This window comes from Sceloporus occidentalis, unplaced genomic scaffold (genome assembly GCF_023333645.1).
Source record: "Sceloporus occidentalis isolate IW3139 unplaced genomic scaffold, rSceOcc1.0.p SCAF_7, whole genome shotgun sequence".
Lineage (NCBI taxonomy): Eukaryota > Metazoa > Chordata > Lepidosauria > Squamata > Phrynosomatidae > Sceloporus > Sceloporus occidentalis.
In genome coordinates, this window is record NW_028316987.1 from 93,536,528 (window position 1) to 93,554,193 (window position 17,666).

Genomic DNA, 17,666 nt, shown 5'->3' on the forward strand with positions numbered 1-17,666 from the left:
TAATATGTTGTTCACTGCCCTGATCATTGGAAGGGCGGTATACAAATAAAATCTTTATTATTATTATTATTATTATTATTATTATGCATGTGGCTTCCAAGGTCATTTTTGTTGTTCCCAGCTCCCCTCCAAATAAAAACCATTGAAAAAATGCCCCCAAATGTCCCTGTGATGCAGGTGCACATCTTCAACACCTAGGTCATTTTAGGCCCAGGAGAGGGTTTTTTTAATAAAGGAAGTGACCTGGAGCATGTTCAGAGGAGAGTAACAAAAAATGGTGAGAGGTCTGGAAACTACGATACCCTATGATGAGCAGCTTAGTGAGCTGGGTATGTTTAGCTTGGAAAAGAGAAGGTTAAGAAATGACACAATAGCCATGTCTAAATATTTGAAAGGATCTCATATTGAGGATGGAGCAAGCTTGTTTTCTGCTGCTCTAGAGACTAGTTTTCTGGAGCAATGATTCAAACTAAAGGAAAAGAGATTCTACCAAAACATTAAGAAGAACTTCCTGACAGTAAGAGCTGTTTGACAGTGGAAGATGCTGCCTTGCAGAGCAGTGAAGTCTCCTTCTTTGGGGAGTTTGAAACAGAGGCTGGATGGCCATCTGTCGGGAGGGCTTTGATGGTGTCTTCCTGCATGGTAGAATGGGGTTGGACTGGATAGCCTTTGGGATCTCTTCCAACTTTATAATTCAATGATTCTATTATTCTAAGTTGATTTGTGGCCTTCAAAACTACCCTAGGAGGCCAAAGTGGTCCCTTTAGCACCAACAGTTGCCCACCCCTGATTTATTGAGTGTTCACCTAAAACACAAAGTTCTACCACAGTGTGATATATTCAGCAATTCTTCTCTACCCACCTTTCACAACCAGAGAAGCCTTAGAGTTCAGGTCATGGACAGAGAAAACCACTTCTCCAGCATCAGAAGGCAGGGCTTTTTTGATATTGAGGGTATATTTCCTCCCTTTGTTGAAGGCCCTAAATCGTCCATCGTGGCCCACTTCAGTCCCATTGATCAGCCAACGGCAGTCTTCAACACTCTCATGGGAAAGGACACATTCAAAGGTACAGCTCTCTCCTTCCAGCACTTCAGTGTTCTTTAAGCGTTTCGTGATGCCGACGTTCAGCTCTAGAAAGGGAAATGGATAAAAGTTATGAGATAAATGTTATCTCCTTCACAAATACTGCTACATCTATTGTCTGGCACTTGCCAGATTTATCAGATCACAAGGCCTATCATCCCCAGCCAGCATGGCCATTAGGGATGTTTATGATGAAGCGTCATAGGCAATTTAAGCCTTGTATATGAAAATATTCTTTATCTATGTGGGTGGCGCAGTGGTTAAATGCTTGTACTGCAGCCACTCACTCAAAACCATAAGGTTACTAGTTCAATACCAACAAAAGGGTTCAAGCTCGACTCAGCGGTTTGGACGACGGCTAGAGCGCAGGTGGTGGAAGACTCGACTCTGATCCGACAGAACTCGCCATAGGAACTTTCTTCGTTCCTATAGGGAGTCAATACGTGCAGCGAAGAGAGCCTTCTCCTCTGCACGTATTGCATCTGCAGAGTCCCGTCCAGCAGAGCTGTTTAAGGTGGTGAGGGAAATGACGCAGGTGCCCCCTGCGCCAAATCCCTTACTTAACCCGACGACGGCCTGCTGTGATGCGTTTAACAACTTCTTTGCAGACAAAATCTCTCAGATAAGAGCCGACTTAGATGCCACCGTTGAAACAGAGTCGACAGGCGAGGCGTCCAGTGACTCCGCCGATGTAGTCATACTGGATCAGCTCCAATCTGTGAGTACTGATGACGTGGACAACCTGCTTGGTAAGGTGAGGAAGACAACTTGCCCTCTCGACTCTTGCCCATCATGGCTGGCCGTCCGGGGGGGGATGCATTGATGAGATTCCTCACGGATATCATCGGTGCATCCTTCAGGGAAGGACATGTTCCATCTTGTTTAAAGGAAGCGGCTGTTAGGCCACTCCTGAAAAAACCTTCCCTAGACCCCCTGGATATGAGGAATTATAGGCTGGTGTCATTGCTGCCATTTTTGAGCAAGGTGATCGAGAGGGCGGTTGCCCTTCAGCTCCAAGCTGTCTTGGATGAAACTGATTATCTAGACCCATTTCAAACTGGCTTTAGTACAGGCTTTGGGGTTGAGACTGCCATGGTTGCCTTGACCGACGATCTGCGTCTGAGCATTGACAGGGGGAGTGTGACCCTGTTGGTGCTCTTAGACCTCTCAGCGGCTTTTGATACTATGGATCACGGCATCCTCTTGGACCGCCTGAGGGGGTTAGGTATCGGGGGCACTGTTTGCAGTGGTTCCGGTCCTTCCTCTCGGGCAGGTCTCAGAGGGTGCTACTCGGGGACTGTAGCTCCAGTAAGAGGTACCTCACTTGTGGGGTTCCTCAGGGGGCTATTTTGTCCCCGATTTTATTTAACATCTATATGAAGCCGCTGGGTGAGATAATACGGAGTCATGGTGCTGGGTGTTATCAGTACGCTGATGACACCCAAATCTATTTCTCTGTATCTCGTTCGTCGGCCTCGAATTCCGATGGCATTTCTTCTCTCAATGAATGTCTTCAGGCGGTAATGGGCTGGATGAGGAAAAACAGATTAAAACTGAATCCAGACAAGACGGAGGTGCTCATGGTAGCGGCCCCGAAACCCAGAATTGGGTTGCAACCTCCAGTCCTGGATGGGGTCACACTCTCCTCCAATGACTGTGTTCGCAGTCTGGGGGTGCTCCTTGACTCATCGCTCCTGATGACAAATCAGGTAAATGCGACGGTCAGGAGTGCCTGTTATCAGCTTCGGCTGATACGCCAGCTGCGCCCTTTTCTGGAAGTAAGGGATCTCGAGACGGTTGTGCACACGCTGGTAACCTCACGCCTTGACTTCTGTAATGCACTCTACATGGGGCTACCCCTGTGCTTGACTCGGAAATTACAGCTGGTTCAAAATATGGCAGCCAGGCTTGTCTCAGGAACATCTAGGAGGGACCACATTACTCCGGTTTTGAGGTCCCTCCACTGGCTGCCTATCAGCTTCCGGGCCCAGTACAAGGTGTTGGTTATCACCTTTAAAGCCCTAAATGGCTTGGGTCCAAGCTATCTCAGGGACCGCCTCCTCCCGTATAATCCTCCCCGCACTCTCTGGTCCTCTGGGAGGAACTTACTGCAGCCTCTAAAATCTAGGCTTGCGTCGACCTTCCAGAGGGCGTTCTCTGCAGTCGCCCCCAAACTCTGGAACGACCTGCCGAATGAGATCTGTCAGATAACATCATTAGACAGCTTTAAAAAAGCGGTCAAGACGGATCTCTTCCGACAGGCCTTTCCAGATTAACCATCCCGGCCCAGGTTCCCTGACTCCCTCATTCCTCCCGTGGCCCCATCTTAGTGATGGTTGAGGATCAACAGAGGGATATCAGGGTTTTTTAGTTTTTAATTGTTGTTTTTATGCATTGATATTGTGTTTTAATATGTTATACTGTTTAATACTGTCTTAAGGGGGGGAGGGATAAAGTGTTTTTAATTGTCATATTTTATATTTTACTGTTGTTAACCACCCGGATTGGTTTGCCAGAGGGCGGTATACAAATTATTATTATTATTATTATTATTATTATTATTATTATTATCAGGCTTTCATCCTTCCAAGGAGGTCGCTAAAATGACTTCCCAGATTGTTGGCAGCAATTAGCTTACAATTGTAAACCGCTTAGACACTGGCAGTTCAGTATGAAGCAGTATATAAATGAAACTGTTTGTTTGTTTGTTTGTCAGCCAGCCATAGTGTGAGTGCTAAAGGGATTCCTACATCCAAAGGAAAAGACCTTTTGTTCCTATGTTTGCAGCAAGACTGCAAACCCTAGCTCAAGAGGGAGAGCCAGAGTGGTGGAGGGGTTTGAGTATAGACTACGGCTCTAGAATCCAAGATCCAAATCCCCACTTGGCCTGAAAACCCACTGAGTGACTTTAGGTAAGTCATACTCCTTCTCAGCCTCAGAAGGAGACAAAGGCAACCTCCCACCAAAGACATCTTGCCAAGAAAATCTTGTGATAAGGTTGCCTTAGATTCAACATAAATGAGGAACAACTTGAAAACACACAACAACAAAGCAGGGCTGGGGGAGGCTGAAATTTATTTATAGCTTGCTCCTGGAGACTTTCAAGAGAGACCATTTACACACTTCCCAGAAAATGGGATATTGTATACAAGTTAAGGGTTGCAAATAATATCCTGAGGCCACATGTGGCCCAAGAGTACCATTTTGCCAAGCACAGCTTTAAATGTTCAAAGAAAGCTTGCAAAGCACCTGCCTCCTCCTTTCTTACCCTAATTTACTTTTACTGCCTGGTGGAGCATCTTCCCCCACCATAAGACATACCTTTTCTCAGAGTTTGGAATAAGAACATTGGCTCTTAGCATTCCTTTTTAGCAGAGGACAGAAGACATCCTCATCTGGATTGCTTCTTCCTTTCACATGAAGATGCCCTTCCTCTACTGATGGAAAATGTTACTTTTTGAACTATGTCTCCCAGAATGCCCCAGCCTGACTTGGAGTCCAAAGAAATAAATCCCCCCCCCCCAAAAAAAAAACAACAACTCTGGTTTGTACTTTGTTCCATATTTTAACCAGAACACTCAGGATTTGTTACATAAAAAAAGTGAGGAGTGGCGCCTGTTTATCATTTGTAACATTCTGAATATTTTAGAATTCAGGGAAAGGACAGAGAACATAAGGCAAAGAGTAGTGGCAAAATCCCAAAGATACACACAACCTTCCCTTAGTGGTTATAGCAATACCATGTACATTTCTATACCGCTCATCAGTGAACTCAGCACTCTCTAAGTGGTTTACAACGTGTTAGTCAATATATTGTACGGCTATGCTGGAGGGCATTTGTATCTGCCCCTGTTTGTGACACATTGTGGTATAGATTATGTGGTTGTGTGCCATGGTTTGGTTTTACAGTCCTGGACTTCACCCAGCAGTGTCTCCTACCTTGAATGCTGACTCTAGACTTGGCGACCTCTGTACCCAGATCACAGGTATACAAGCCAGCATCGTTCTTGTTGAGCTCATGGATGACCAGGCCCAGAGTCTTCCCTGCCTGCAGCATCTCATATTTGTCTCCTGGAGTGAGCTCCACACCCTCCTTTTTCCAGATGGGTTTCACCTTTGGCTTAGAGACCTCGCATTCCAGCGTGATGGTGCTTCGCTCTTCTCCAACAACATCGTCCAAGGATTTCATGAAGACAGCAGGCTTCTCTGGAAAACGCAGCAACAAGGGAAAGATATGACATGTTTAGAAATGCAACTTTCTGAAATGGTTTAATTGATAAATGTGTAACTCAGGGTCATAGTAATCTTGAGGTCAGGACTGTGTCTTCAGAATCGTTGTAAAAATGAAGTTCACACATTGTCTGTGTTTTAAAATATTCCTTATGACTGTTAGACGTTATACAGCAAAAGAAATCTGTTAGGCCACTGCAGAGCTTCCAATGACGAAGAACTGGAGCTTCAGCATATGTTATCTATAAATATAATAAAAGCTACCCTATACTGGGATAAGACTGTTCAATCATTTAGTCCATCAGTTGTCCAGAGTAGGAGGTTTGACTTGCAATAGCTCTCCCAAGGTTATAGGTAGAGAGAGGTCTTTCCCATCCACAGCTACCTTTTTATTTCTATATGCAGAACATGGTGTTCTATAACTTACCTAGAGTCTCATGCCTAAGTGCCAATAATTATCCTTCCTTTTCTATTGCCTCCCTTCCGCTATCTTCTAAACTTTAAGTTCCTTGACAGACAAAGATCTGTCTTTGTAAGATACAATTTACAAGGAAAAATAATCATGCTGCAACGAGATCCTTCCAGATATCTGTACTAGGAAAGACTGCATCACCCACACACCCCCAACAGAAAGATGGGACAGAATTGGCTCTTTTTTTACTCTAGACTGATAAGAATGTGGCAGGGACAGAAGCCAAAATGACTGAACTGAGGTTATGGTATTTTAGACATATCATGAAACTACATGATTCATTGAGGAAGACAAATAATACTTGGTAAAGCTGAAGGCTGTAAGAAAAGAGGAAGACAGCATTACAGGTGAATCAGCTCTATCAAGGAAGCCATGGCCCTGAGTTTGAAGGCTCTGAGCAAAGCCATTCATAATAGGATCTGTTGAAGGTCTCTCGTTCATAAAGTTGCCATAAGTTAAAACTGATTGATGACAATTAACAACATCAATGGACAAATCATGAAAGGATAAAGATAAGGGGGAAATGTGATGGGTCCATTGAATACTAGGAAAAAAATTATTATTATTAATTCACATTTGGGCAACCTCTTTGAACCCATCAGCCAAATTCGAGATAAAGTTCTTGGGAGCCATATTTCCACAGTGAATTAAACCAAAGACAAAAGGGTGGGAGGAAAAAGCACAGGCATATTTAGCTTTGAGCTCTTACCACCAGCAACATCTTACAAAATACAAAATCTGGGAAAACACCAAACAATCCTAAGCAAAGAGGCACCTTGGAACCCTAGAAGTCTAGAACAGGACCACAAGAGGACTGGTTTTGATCCTAAAGCCTGAGGATTGCTACCCTAGGACTGAGTTATTTCCAACAGTTCTCTCATGCCATCAGAGTGGCAATTCCTGGTTTTTATTCACTAAAATGGGGAAAGCATTTAACATAAAGCAGTAAAGGCACATAAGAATCTCAGGTAGAAAGAAGTGAGGCAGCCTACCCACCAAACCTGCTGTAAAATATCTCACCTCTGTTAGTATTGTATGCTTTTTATGGAGAGTCGACCAATTGCATTGTATCAATAGTAATGTATATTTTTATGCTATGTATTTGATATGTTTTTATTGTTGAAATTTGCTCACTGTTGCAATCCCGCCTCAATCCGCAGGGAGAGATGGGAAATAGAAATTAAATTTTATTATTATTATTTATTATACCTTCCTCTGGGGAATGAGAGATGCTTACCTTTCACTTTCAGCCGTGCGCTCTCTGAGGCCTTCTTCTGAACCTTGACTGTCACTGTCCCTGAGTCTTCTGGCATGACATGTTTTAGTGTCAGGCTGTGAGACTTGCCCAGCCTCTTGATCTCATTGAAGTTGTTGGGGAAAAGATGTGTATCATTGAGGAACCATTCCACATCTTCGCTGTCTTCAGACAGTTCACAGGAGAAGATAGCACAGCCCTCCTCCTCAATTTCCACATCCTGCAGGTGTCTGGTTATCTCCACTTTGCGCTCTGTTTATAAGGCCAGCAGAAAAGCAGAGAATGAGGTTCCACAGACATAAAATATTACTTCTACAAAACACAGCTAATGCTTCATCACACTTTAGAATTCACATGGCACCTGCTGCCATCTCCCATCCATACACAAGAGTCATTTTCCAAATAAGCAAATAGTTATTTCAGGCAATTAGAAAAAGCCAGAATCTCAAATAGAGCATTCATCTCAACGTTTCCGCTTCCGATTTTCCAGTTCCCACACTACACAATTATAGGGTTTAAGTGTCAAAACTGCACTCTACAGAATCCATGCTGCATTGCTCACCCACCTAAAATGGTCAGCGTGGCTTTGGTTTCTGTGCTTCCAGCTTTGCATTTGTAAACACCAGAATCTCCAATGTTCAGCTTCAGGATTTTGAGTTCTGCCGAGTATTTCTCTCTCTTGAGCTTATACCTCTCTGAGGCCTCGATGAGGGTATGGTCTTTGTACCACTCTACAACCTTTGGAGAAGGCTTGAAATCACAAGAGAGGACCACTGAGTGGGTTTCCATTACTACCTTGTCTTCTAGCTGCCGGGTAATGGTCACTTGGAGATCTGCAAAGAGGATGTTGAAGGGGAAACACAGTCAGTGGGAGTAAAGAAGTGACACTGGCCCTGGTTTGAAGAGAAAGGGGCTACATTTTAACACCTGGGCATGGGCATTTCTAGGGGTGTGGGGGTGGTGGCCCATACTGGGTGACAGACTGGGACTCCTACAAACATCCTAGGAAGGACCAGGTCCAAATTCCTGGAGATGGCAAGGAGGCCAATTGGGACTCTGTTGGCATACCATGGAGAACTCATGAGGCCTCTCCCTTCACCGAATGGCACCCAGACCCTTTCATGAATGGCAGAAAAAGTAGGTAGACCAGGACGACCCTTTGGGTGCCCTGATCCACCAAATGTTGGAGGCAAGTAGACTGGAGCCTTTTTCTTCCACAGTGGCCTGATCTACTTCTGAGGGACCATTGGCCTGGTAGCTCCAAGCCTAGGGGTGACATTATGAGGGTTACCACACTGGGGTGACACCAACCCTAGTGATGCCACTGACAATGGGAGTAATTTACCATAGGGTCAAAGCTATTACTATAGAGAAATCCCAATGAATTGATGTGCGAAGAGACAAATAAATAGCAGACAAAATTAAAAAGAAACAGGTGGGACAAAAGACTGGCTCTTCATCCTTCCTTCCTTCTTAGTCCTTTCACCATCTGCCTTAATCCACTAAGGGACAGGAGGTGGGGGAGCCATTTGTACTGCACATACTGAAATCAATGGAATATTCCCCCCCCCCCCGTTTCCACCACCCCTCTTCCTTGGATTTTTTGACTCTCTGTTGAATTTCAGTTTGTAAAGCTCCTTAGGGCAGGCATTTAGCCCATTCATATTCCTAATACTATAAAAGGACAACATTGCAATGCACTTCCCCAGCTCTTCTATTCTTGTGGGCAGTGTGTGCGAAAGGTCTATGGGCAAAAGGACATGCATTTAGTGGGTCATGTCAGGAAAGCTTGATCATCCTGTTAGGAAACGGGCTCAAGGTTCACAAGTCCTGAAGTATTCTGGTGTAATTCCAAGCAAGGTACCTTTTACAACCAGGTTGGCCAAGGACTTTGCTTTGCCAATGGCAAACTGGATGGTGCCTGTCATGTCCACGTCAGTCTTCCTGAGGATGAGGCGGTGAAGTCTCCCCTCTTGCTCTATCACGATGTCCTTGCTGGCCTGAAGCAGATCCCCACGCAGAGACCACTTGGGAGGCTTCACAGACTGGATGGAGATTTCACACTCAAACCTGGCTTCACCTGGCTCTGTCACCTCAACATCTTTCAGGTCCTTGACAATATTAATGGTTTGTTCTGAAGGGAAGAACCAAAGAGAAATGTTAACTGCTTTATCCTGTCTTGACTGATGTTGCTCCGGTTCATCTGGAGCAAAGCAAAGGACTGGCAAGCCACTATCGCTCTTCAAGGACTGCAACAGCTTTTTAAAATTATGCCAACATGGTGCTATGATTAATGACAACAACAATAACAACCACAATAGCAACAACAACAACAACATTTTATTGCTATAGCCAGGATGTTAAAACAGTCACTACAACTGATAATTTGAACTGAATGCCATTATATCAGTATAGCCCAATTGACTACTAAGAAGATCTCAGACATGCCAACTTTTCTACCTAATCTTCATCTTTGAAAGAGCTCATATGAGACAACAGAAATACAAGGAAAAAATACCTAATCTGTGATTGCCATCCTGGTAGAGATGTAAGCATGTCTAAGTTTCCCTTACGTGTATGTATGTCCTTTTTTTGGGGGGGGGGGGCATTGCGGAGTTTTGAATCTAGTTTTGTATACAAATAAATCATGTTCTCTTCCTTCCTCAGCAGCACCCAAATCCGCCACTCCTGCACTTATTGAACAACTTCTGAAGCTTCTTGCATGACCATTCGGTGTCTTGTGAGCACAGGATTGAGCAAGCAGGATGGCAGAAGTGTCTGGCTACTTCCCCACAGCCAGATGCAAAATGATGACATCGGCACTGAGATCCACTAGAGTCCTATGGAGGTCTCAGTGCTGCTTTAACCATTTCACATCTGGCTATGGGAACACAGCTAGATGCTTCTGCAATCCTGCCTGATCTCCACAAAGCATGGAATGACCATACAAGTTAAATAAGTCTGGAGGAGTGATATATGGCTCAGCCTAATGTAGCTCCACATGCAGACCTACTAAATTATGCTGACATAAGCAACAAAAACTGCTCTATTTGAGGGTCTTGAGAGATATATTCCAACCAAGAAATGGGCTGTTACCTTCTACATAGAACTGAGCACTGCTTTTCTCATCAATGGCATCACAGGTGTAAATGCCCTCGTCCTCAAACTCTGTCTCATTGATGATGAGTTTCCTGTAGAGCCCATCGCTCACAATCTCATACTTCTGGCTTGGACGGACCTCCTTGTTATCCTTGTACCATTTGACCTCTGCGTTGGCCCGAGAGACTTGGCACTCCAGAAAGCCCCGGTGCTTCTCAATGGCGATCTTAACACGGAGAGGTTTTACAAACCTTACAGGCAGCTCTGATAGAAGACAAAGGAAAAATAAATACTTCGCATTTGTAAAGCATTTTAAGAAGTTCAAAGAGGATCACATATATTATCACAATAACATTTACAATCATGCCTGACAATAATAATAATAATAATAATAGTATTTATTTATATCCCACCTCTCCAAGCAGATTAAAGCGGCTAATAATAATAAAACAACATTAAAATACAGTAAAACATCATAACCCATAAACCCTCCCATCCACAATAAAAATACATTTTAATTATAAACTAAGCAGGGACAATTGAGGGGCAATTGATGAGAGGCTGCTGAGAGGCTAGTCTGGGCAACGCCACTTACACTCCAGATAGACAGACAGACAGGCAGACAGATCCAAAGCTGAGAGAACATGCCTCTTCTAAGCTCACCTGGTGGATTAACGCACATATAGATTTTCAGGCTCACAACTCTGTTTCTTAGGACATTATTACATATGGCTTTTAAACTTCTATTAAAATCATAAAATAGCACCTTTAGTGCTATTTATCTTTATACTTAGGCCATAGCAGCTGTGTCTACCAAGTGTGGTTAGGGCATCCCTTTTCATTGACAGGGAAACCCATCAATAGCTCCCAATTGCACAGCAATCCCAGTACTACTCATATGTGAAACATTGCTGCTGAGGCAGTTGCAAGGATTGGCAGTTACATGCTGTCACAATCTCCTTCTCTCCCCTGTCCCTCTCTCCCCCACTATTCCCAGGTAGCCTGATTTCCTTTAAAAATTGTATTTATTTTATTTTTAAAAAACTTAAATCACAGAGTTTTTGGAATTGCATTTAAAAAGTAAAAAATTAAATTACAAAATTAAAAACTAAAAGGCATGCTGGGTAGGACATAGGGCAGGGAGGCAGGGTTAAAAGGGAGTCTGGAAGAGAGTGCAAAGGCAGCGGCAGTCCCAGTCTCATGATTACAATGATGTGTAATAATGGCTGCTCTCATACCAATATGTATGCATTTTTGTTAATTAGCATGATTGCAGTGAGAACGGGATTCATGTGATAATGTCCTTAGTCATTACAGCAATGGTCAAAGAGATAGGACATTATCACCTGAGCCCCATTCTTGCCACAATCACATTATTCAGACAAAGCACTTGCTGCATCCATTTGCCACCAAAACATTTTTCCTATAGCAATTATTTGTGCCAGGTTTTGGTACCGAATCAAGTTTTGAGGAGGCCTAGAATTGCAGCCAAATCCATCTCAGAGCACTGTGGGGTGTGGGATCAAAATGAAAAGCAATATGTGAAAAGTCAATTTCAATACTAGTCATAAACATTCAAGGTTTGTCAATAGTGATCAAGCAGCTATTTTCCATTCTGGGTCTTGCAGAACTATCCAATCTGGGATAAACTTTAAGTAATACTAACCAGGTTATAGTGCCAATGTCATTACCTTTCACTTTAAGTTGTGCTCGAGATTCTGCTGTTTCGGCCACAAATTTGATCTCCGCAGAATCCTCCACTTCCACACTTCTGTAAACCAGCTGGTAGCTCTTTCCTGCAAAGGCAAATACACACATCCACAATCCTTCAGAAAAAAATGTATCTCCACTCCAACCATGTAATTTCCAGGAACTTAGGAGTGTTTACAGTTCAAACCAATACTCAGGAAGAAAATTTTCTAGAACATGGCCACATAGCCCGAAAAACCTACAAAAAACAATACTCAGAGCATCAAATACAAAGTGTTGCTTCTGTCAGATGCAGTCAAAACTGCATGATGAGAAGGCATGAGCTCACAATACCATAAACATTCTCTCTGCTCCATGGTGACAGTGTGTGTTATAGGGCTCTGCATCCACATAAGGAAGAGAGCTCCCTAGTGTCTTGGTGAGAAAAGGCTAAGGAATCTAGCTGTTGTGTGCCTTCAAGCCTTTTCCAAGATATGGCAGCCCTAAGATGAAGTTTTTTTGGCAAGTTTTGTTCAGAAGAGGGCTTGCCTTTGCAGAGAGTATTATTTGTCTAAGGTCGCTTAGTGGATTTCCATGGATGACCAGGAATTTAAACCCTGATCTCCAGATTCATGGTCCAACATTCAAACTACTACATCACTCTTGCTCTTTTTAAAAACCTTTAATACATCTATTAATGTATTGCACTCATGGGCTTGTCTTGCTGACCCAATGCAGAAGGGCAGGATAGCACAAGCCAAGCCCATGCTAAACTGCCCTGGGTTATGACCACCTCATACCTGCCTATGCTGTCATGTTTGCTCAGAAGACCCCCGTTGTGGCCCATAAGGGCAGAAATGATGTGCCTGGCTACTCCTATGTGGCCATCTGACATCACAGGCCATGATGGGGGGGGGGTGTCTTCTGAGCAGGTATGGGGTGTATGGGGCCATGTGGTGTGCCAGCTGTCACCACGGAGGTTCAAGGAAACTCTGCAGCAAAAAAGTGGGTCAATATGCCCCTGGGTAAGGCTCCTTTGGACCAGGACCATTCTGGGACTATTAGATCAGGATCCAGACAGGCTCATCCCAACCCAGGGCTCATAGCCTGCATCATGCACATAGGCCCATTGTGATGGCCCTCAAATCTATTTTGGTGTGGCTCTGATCCATAACACTTTCCCTTAAAATATGTGTGGGAAACACATACTAGATCTGGAAAGACAGTCATCTTGAAATGCCTGTTGTGAAAGTTTCATTCAACTGGACTTTCTGGTTAGAACTGAGAAATCAAGGTAAAGGTAAGAACGAAATTCATGTGGGATACTCATGCCCTTGGCTCCAGGGCATCTTGGGAATTAACTGCATTTCTCTGAAGGGACCTGGGATCTCAAGATTGAACTGAAGGGACCTGGGATCTCAAGATTGAAAACTCAACACTGCTGTCAAACTACAATTCCCAAGATTCCTTGGGAAAGGCCGTAACAGTCAAAACTGGCCTATAAATATCTGCACATGGTCTGTATCTGTGGCATCTTTCTCTGACTGCTCTCTGGGTCTAAACAGATCAATTCATTGCCTTCTCCAACATTTTGTTCACAACAAACAACAACCCCCAAAGTTGCCCATCCATTCTCTTTTCCCTACCATCTTGACGCAACTTGACGTTATCTCCAGCCCGGATTTTGTGTTCATTGCTGAACCACTGGGTTTCAACATCATCGTGCGAAATCTCACAGAGGAATGAAGCACTCTCTTTCTCCTTCACTTCCAAATCTTCCAGTGGCTTCACGATCTTGATGTCTCGGGCTGAGGAGACAGAGAGACACATTTGTTGCAGTATGTTTGTTGCTTCCTAATACTAATATAAGTTGTTCCCAGGCTAAACATGTTCTTCTGACTTGCCTCTTTACTAACTAAATGAGGCACAGGACTTATAACTACAACTCTAACAAATTACTTTTTTTAAAGTAACATTTATAGATCTCCCAGGACTACAGCTGTGGTCTGAAACTCCCCTGCCATTCCCAGCTGCCTTGAAATCACAGTTAAGCCAACTTTCGTGGGCTATCAGCCACACTGGAATCTTGGAGGGCAACCATGAGAAAAAAGCCCTTTTAAAATGTCCCCCATCCCCTCCTAAGGGGCAATGGGGATAGTTTTGTCATCTCTGCCCCCACTAGCATTGTTTGAGACTCAAAACATAACAGCCCTCCCACACATTTGGGGGGAAAGAAACTGGGTGCTGGGTGCTCCTGGGGGCCTCAAGAAGGACCTTGAGGGTTACCTGGTTGTGTGTGCCACACATTCTCTATCCCTGCTTTAAATGAAGAGGTTGGAAAGCCCACTCACAGATCTCCCATGTTGCATCTCATGCTATCCTCAGGGATGTAACTAGTGAGTTGACTCACACATTCGTGTACATCACTCACTCAGTTTGTTGATCAGTACATAGAGAGATCTTGTAGCACCTTTGAGACTAACTGGAAGAAAGAAATTGGTAGCATGAGCTTTCATAGACTTCAGTCTACTTCCTCAGATGCATTTGGTGGAGTGGAAGCCAGGGATAGACATATATATACCCTTGGTATGTGAGAATGTCAACTCAAATTACAAATCCTTTGTGTACAGAAATGAAGTTGCAGGACTTTGTGCACATACGAAATGTCTTTGTGCACTAATGACCATCGTTAAAATTGGACTTCATTTCCATACACGAAGGATTTGCAATTTGAATTGACATCCTCACATACCAATGGCATATATAGGTCTGGGCCTGGCTTCCATTCCACTAAATGCTTCTGATTAAGTAGACTGAAGTCTATGAAAGCTCATACTGCCAATTTCTTTCTTTCAGTTAGTCTCAAAGGTGCTACAGGATCTCTCTATGTACTGATTCTACAGACTAACACAAATATATCTTTGAATTCTATCAATTCCTTGATATCCCACTTTCCCCCCAAGAGTGGGATTATCAGCACTTGCACTGACATTTGTTGTTGTTGTTGCGTGCCTTCAAGTCATTTCTTACTTATGGCAACCCTAAACTGACTTATGGCAACCCTATCAGCACTGACATGGACTTCCACCTGTCGCACTTCATCTGTCTTTCATAAGGCATTATTTTACACTAGAATGACAGGATCAGAGATGTGCGCTATAACAATGAACGCCAATTGTTACAAAGCAATCTAGAAAACAATGGGTTTTCATGCTTCCCACTGAAACATACCATGGATCTCCAAGACAGCAATGCTCTTGTCATCAACAGCATCACACATATATTTCCCTTGGTCTTCATATTCACATTTGTGTATTGTGAGGCTTCTCTTAGTCCCCCGGGAAATGATTCCAAACTTTTTATTTGGCCGCAGCTCAGTTCCGTCCTATGAAGAAGCCCAAGCAGGTGTGTGTGATCACAAGCTCTTAGCAGATCTGGCAAGATTATGTGCTCTTGACTTGCCAAAATCAGCAAATTCCAGGTTCTCTTGTTCTAAAGCTACTAACATCCTTCCAAGCTTCATAAAGCTCTTTTCAAGCAAGATATAATTAAGCCAAATATCCAAGAGTTCATTACAGCTGTTAGTGTTTCATCAGACTGAGAAGTGATATTCAGAAGAATGTGATGTCAGACTCAAGAATCTATGAATCATATTGAAATGTCAATACAGGTTGAACCTCCCTCATACAAAACACTTTGGGCCATAAGTGTTTTTGATTTTGAAATACCTGTATTTGCATATACAGATATCTTGGAGACACAAAATTCATGTATGTTTCATATACATCTTGTACACCTAGCCGGAAAGTAATTTTAAAAAATATTTTCTTTGCATGAAACAAAGTTTTGTGTACATTGAACCATCAGAAACAAAGGTGTCACTATCTCAGCCACCCATGAAAAAAGTTTTGGATTTTGAGTATTTCAGCTCACAGAATTCCAGATAAAGGAGACTCAAGCTGTAGAACATGGATTAGAGAATAGGTCATATAACTCAGAGGAACATAATACTGCTTATCACTGGACTCCAAATCTTCTCTTATCTCCAGTAGTGCTGTAATTATTATCTTCTGTATGTCAGCTAAACACCAGATTTCCATTGATCTGACTGTAAAAGCCTTTGTCAGATGTCATCTTAGTCTAATGCTCAATAATATCCCAGCTGTTTATTCTAGCAAAAGGGAGATGGAGCTATTCACAACCCACTGCTGAAAAAACAGTGCACCTGCCACTTTAGTGGGTTTTCTGCCTATGAGTTTGACTCCAAAGACCTCCATGTTGCCTAGGAAGGGTGAATAAGTACAGGAGAATCATGTAAGGCAAAATAGTTTTTTGTGGTTTTGGGGGGTTATGTGGCCATGTTCTAGAAGAGTTTATTCCTGATGTTTCACCAGCATCTGTGGCTGGCACCTTCAGAGTAAGGCAGAATACTTTGCAAACTGAAGCCTCATTTTCTATTACAAACAAGAACTAAGAAAGCGAATCCCATGCTCTGGTCGGTAGACATATGGCTTCTGGCATAGGTATTCTTCCTACCTAGTTTTAATTAAATCAGTTTTTATAAGAACACTAGTTTAAAATGGCCACTTAAAGGGTCATCAGTGATAAATAGCCCTAACTGGATATCCTTTTAATATTCACTTTATATTAAAACTGTCAATATTCTTCATATTCATTATGCATATGTCAGAAAACTAGTCCATACCTCATATAACTTGAACCATTTTCCATTTATTAACAGTCTGGCTTTAACTGCAATTGCTATTGTGTTCATTATAGGCAACAGGATAAGAATCAAAATCCCTCCACCTTTTGCAATACTCAGAAAGAAAACAGCTCCAGGCCCCATTCCTGGAAAGCCAATTCAGTACCTTACGCCACTTCACTTCTGCATTAGGCCTGGAAAGTTCACACTCAAAAGTGACTGCGTCCTTGTGCTGAGCTTTGATATCTACCAAAGGTTTGATTATTTTCACTGGGCTTTCTAGGAAAAAAAAGAGAGGAAGGAGGGAAAAGGAACTCTGTGTTTCTGAAAGACATGACTGAACATGAGTTATTCTGATTGTCAGGTAAGATACACAAAGACACACACATGCACAGTGAAATGCTGTTTTGAGAGGTAAAACCAGAGCCATCATTGGGGCTAATCTACACTGACCAGAATACTTTGGGCTGCTCCCGGAGTATTCTGGCTCCAGGATTTACCCATTATCTCCATACTGCAAAGTAACACTGTGTGGAAGTCTACACACATGTCCTGTTGTGCCATTTGGCGCAGCCATCACTGGCAAGTATTGCTCCCTCTGAGGTCAGAAATGAGGCGCTTGGTGTCCATCACATGGCTGAGTGCCTCATTGTGACTTCAGAGGCATCGATGTGCCAGCGGTGGTGGCACCAGGTGACACAGCAAGACGCATGTATAAACAGTCATCCGGTGTCACTCTGGTGTACTTTGAACTTTCCAGCAAAATCCGAAGTTGGATTTTTAAAATCCAATGTAGCCAGGGATAGGAAAGATTTAGAACGGAACTGGCCTTCCCTTGTGAAGGCAGTCCGCATGTGAACCAGGGCTTTGGCCCTGTGTCTATTAGACAGGTGACACTGAGGATGGGCGAAACTGGTGTAATTGCCCCATGTAGACATGCCCCTAAGACCGATATTCAAGTCTCAAGAATGTGGGTTGGGACTAGCACCACGGTACCACTAGAGAGAGCCAGAGTGTCCCATTTCCTTGCAGCTATTAATAAATAATAATAATAATAATAAAATCTTTATTTATAGCCCGCCCTTTCCATAGATCAAGGCGGGTTACAAAGTGCTAAAATGTACAAAGTAT

The 17,666-nt window shown here is 43.2% G+C and overlaps 1 protein-coding gene across 12 annotated transcripts in view; it reads right to left on the reverse strand.

Annotated features, from left to right (window-relative positions):
- Positions 1-17,666, reverse strand: part of OBSCN (obscurin, cytoskeletal calmodulin and titin-interacting RhoGEF) — a 249,781-nt gene that overhangs the window by 173,315 nt on the left and 58,800 nt on the right. For all 12 annotated transcript variants that reach the window (XM_089533747.1, XM_089533750.1, XM_089533743.1 and 9 more), the window contains 10 exons: positions 16,702-16,814; positions 15,062-15,215; positions 13,477-13,638; positions 11,833-11,937; positions 10,139-10,405; positions 8,907-9,176; positions 7,609-7,875; positions 7,025-7,294; positions 5,025-5,291; positions 863-1,132 (listed from right to left, as the gene is read on the reverse strand). In XM_089533747.1, coding sequence (XP_089389873.1) covers positions 863-1,132; positions 5,025-5,291; positions 7,025-7,294; positions 7,609-7,875; positions 8,907-9,176; positions 10,139-10,405; positions 11,833-11,937; positions 13,477-13,638; positions 15,062-15,215; positions 16,702-16,814 — 2,145 coding nt within the window. The remainder of the gene's footprint in view (positions 1-862; positions 1,133-5,024; positions 5,292-7,024; positions 7,295-7,608; positions 7,876-8,906; positions 9,177-10,138; positions 10,406-11,832; positions 11,938-13,476; positions 13,639-15,061; positions 15,216-16,701; positions 16,815-17,666) is intronic.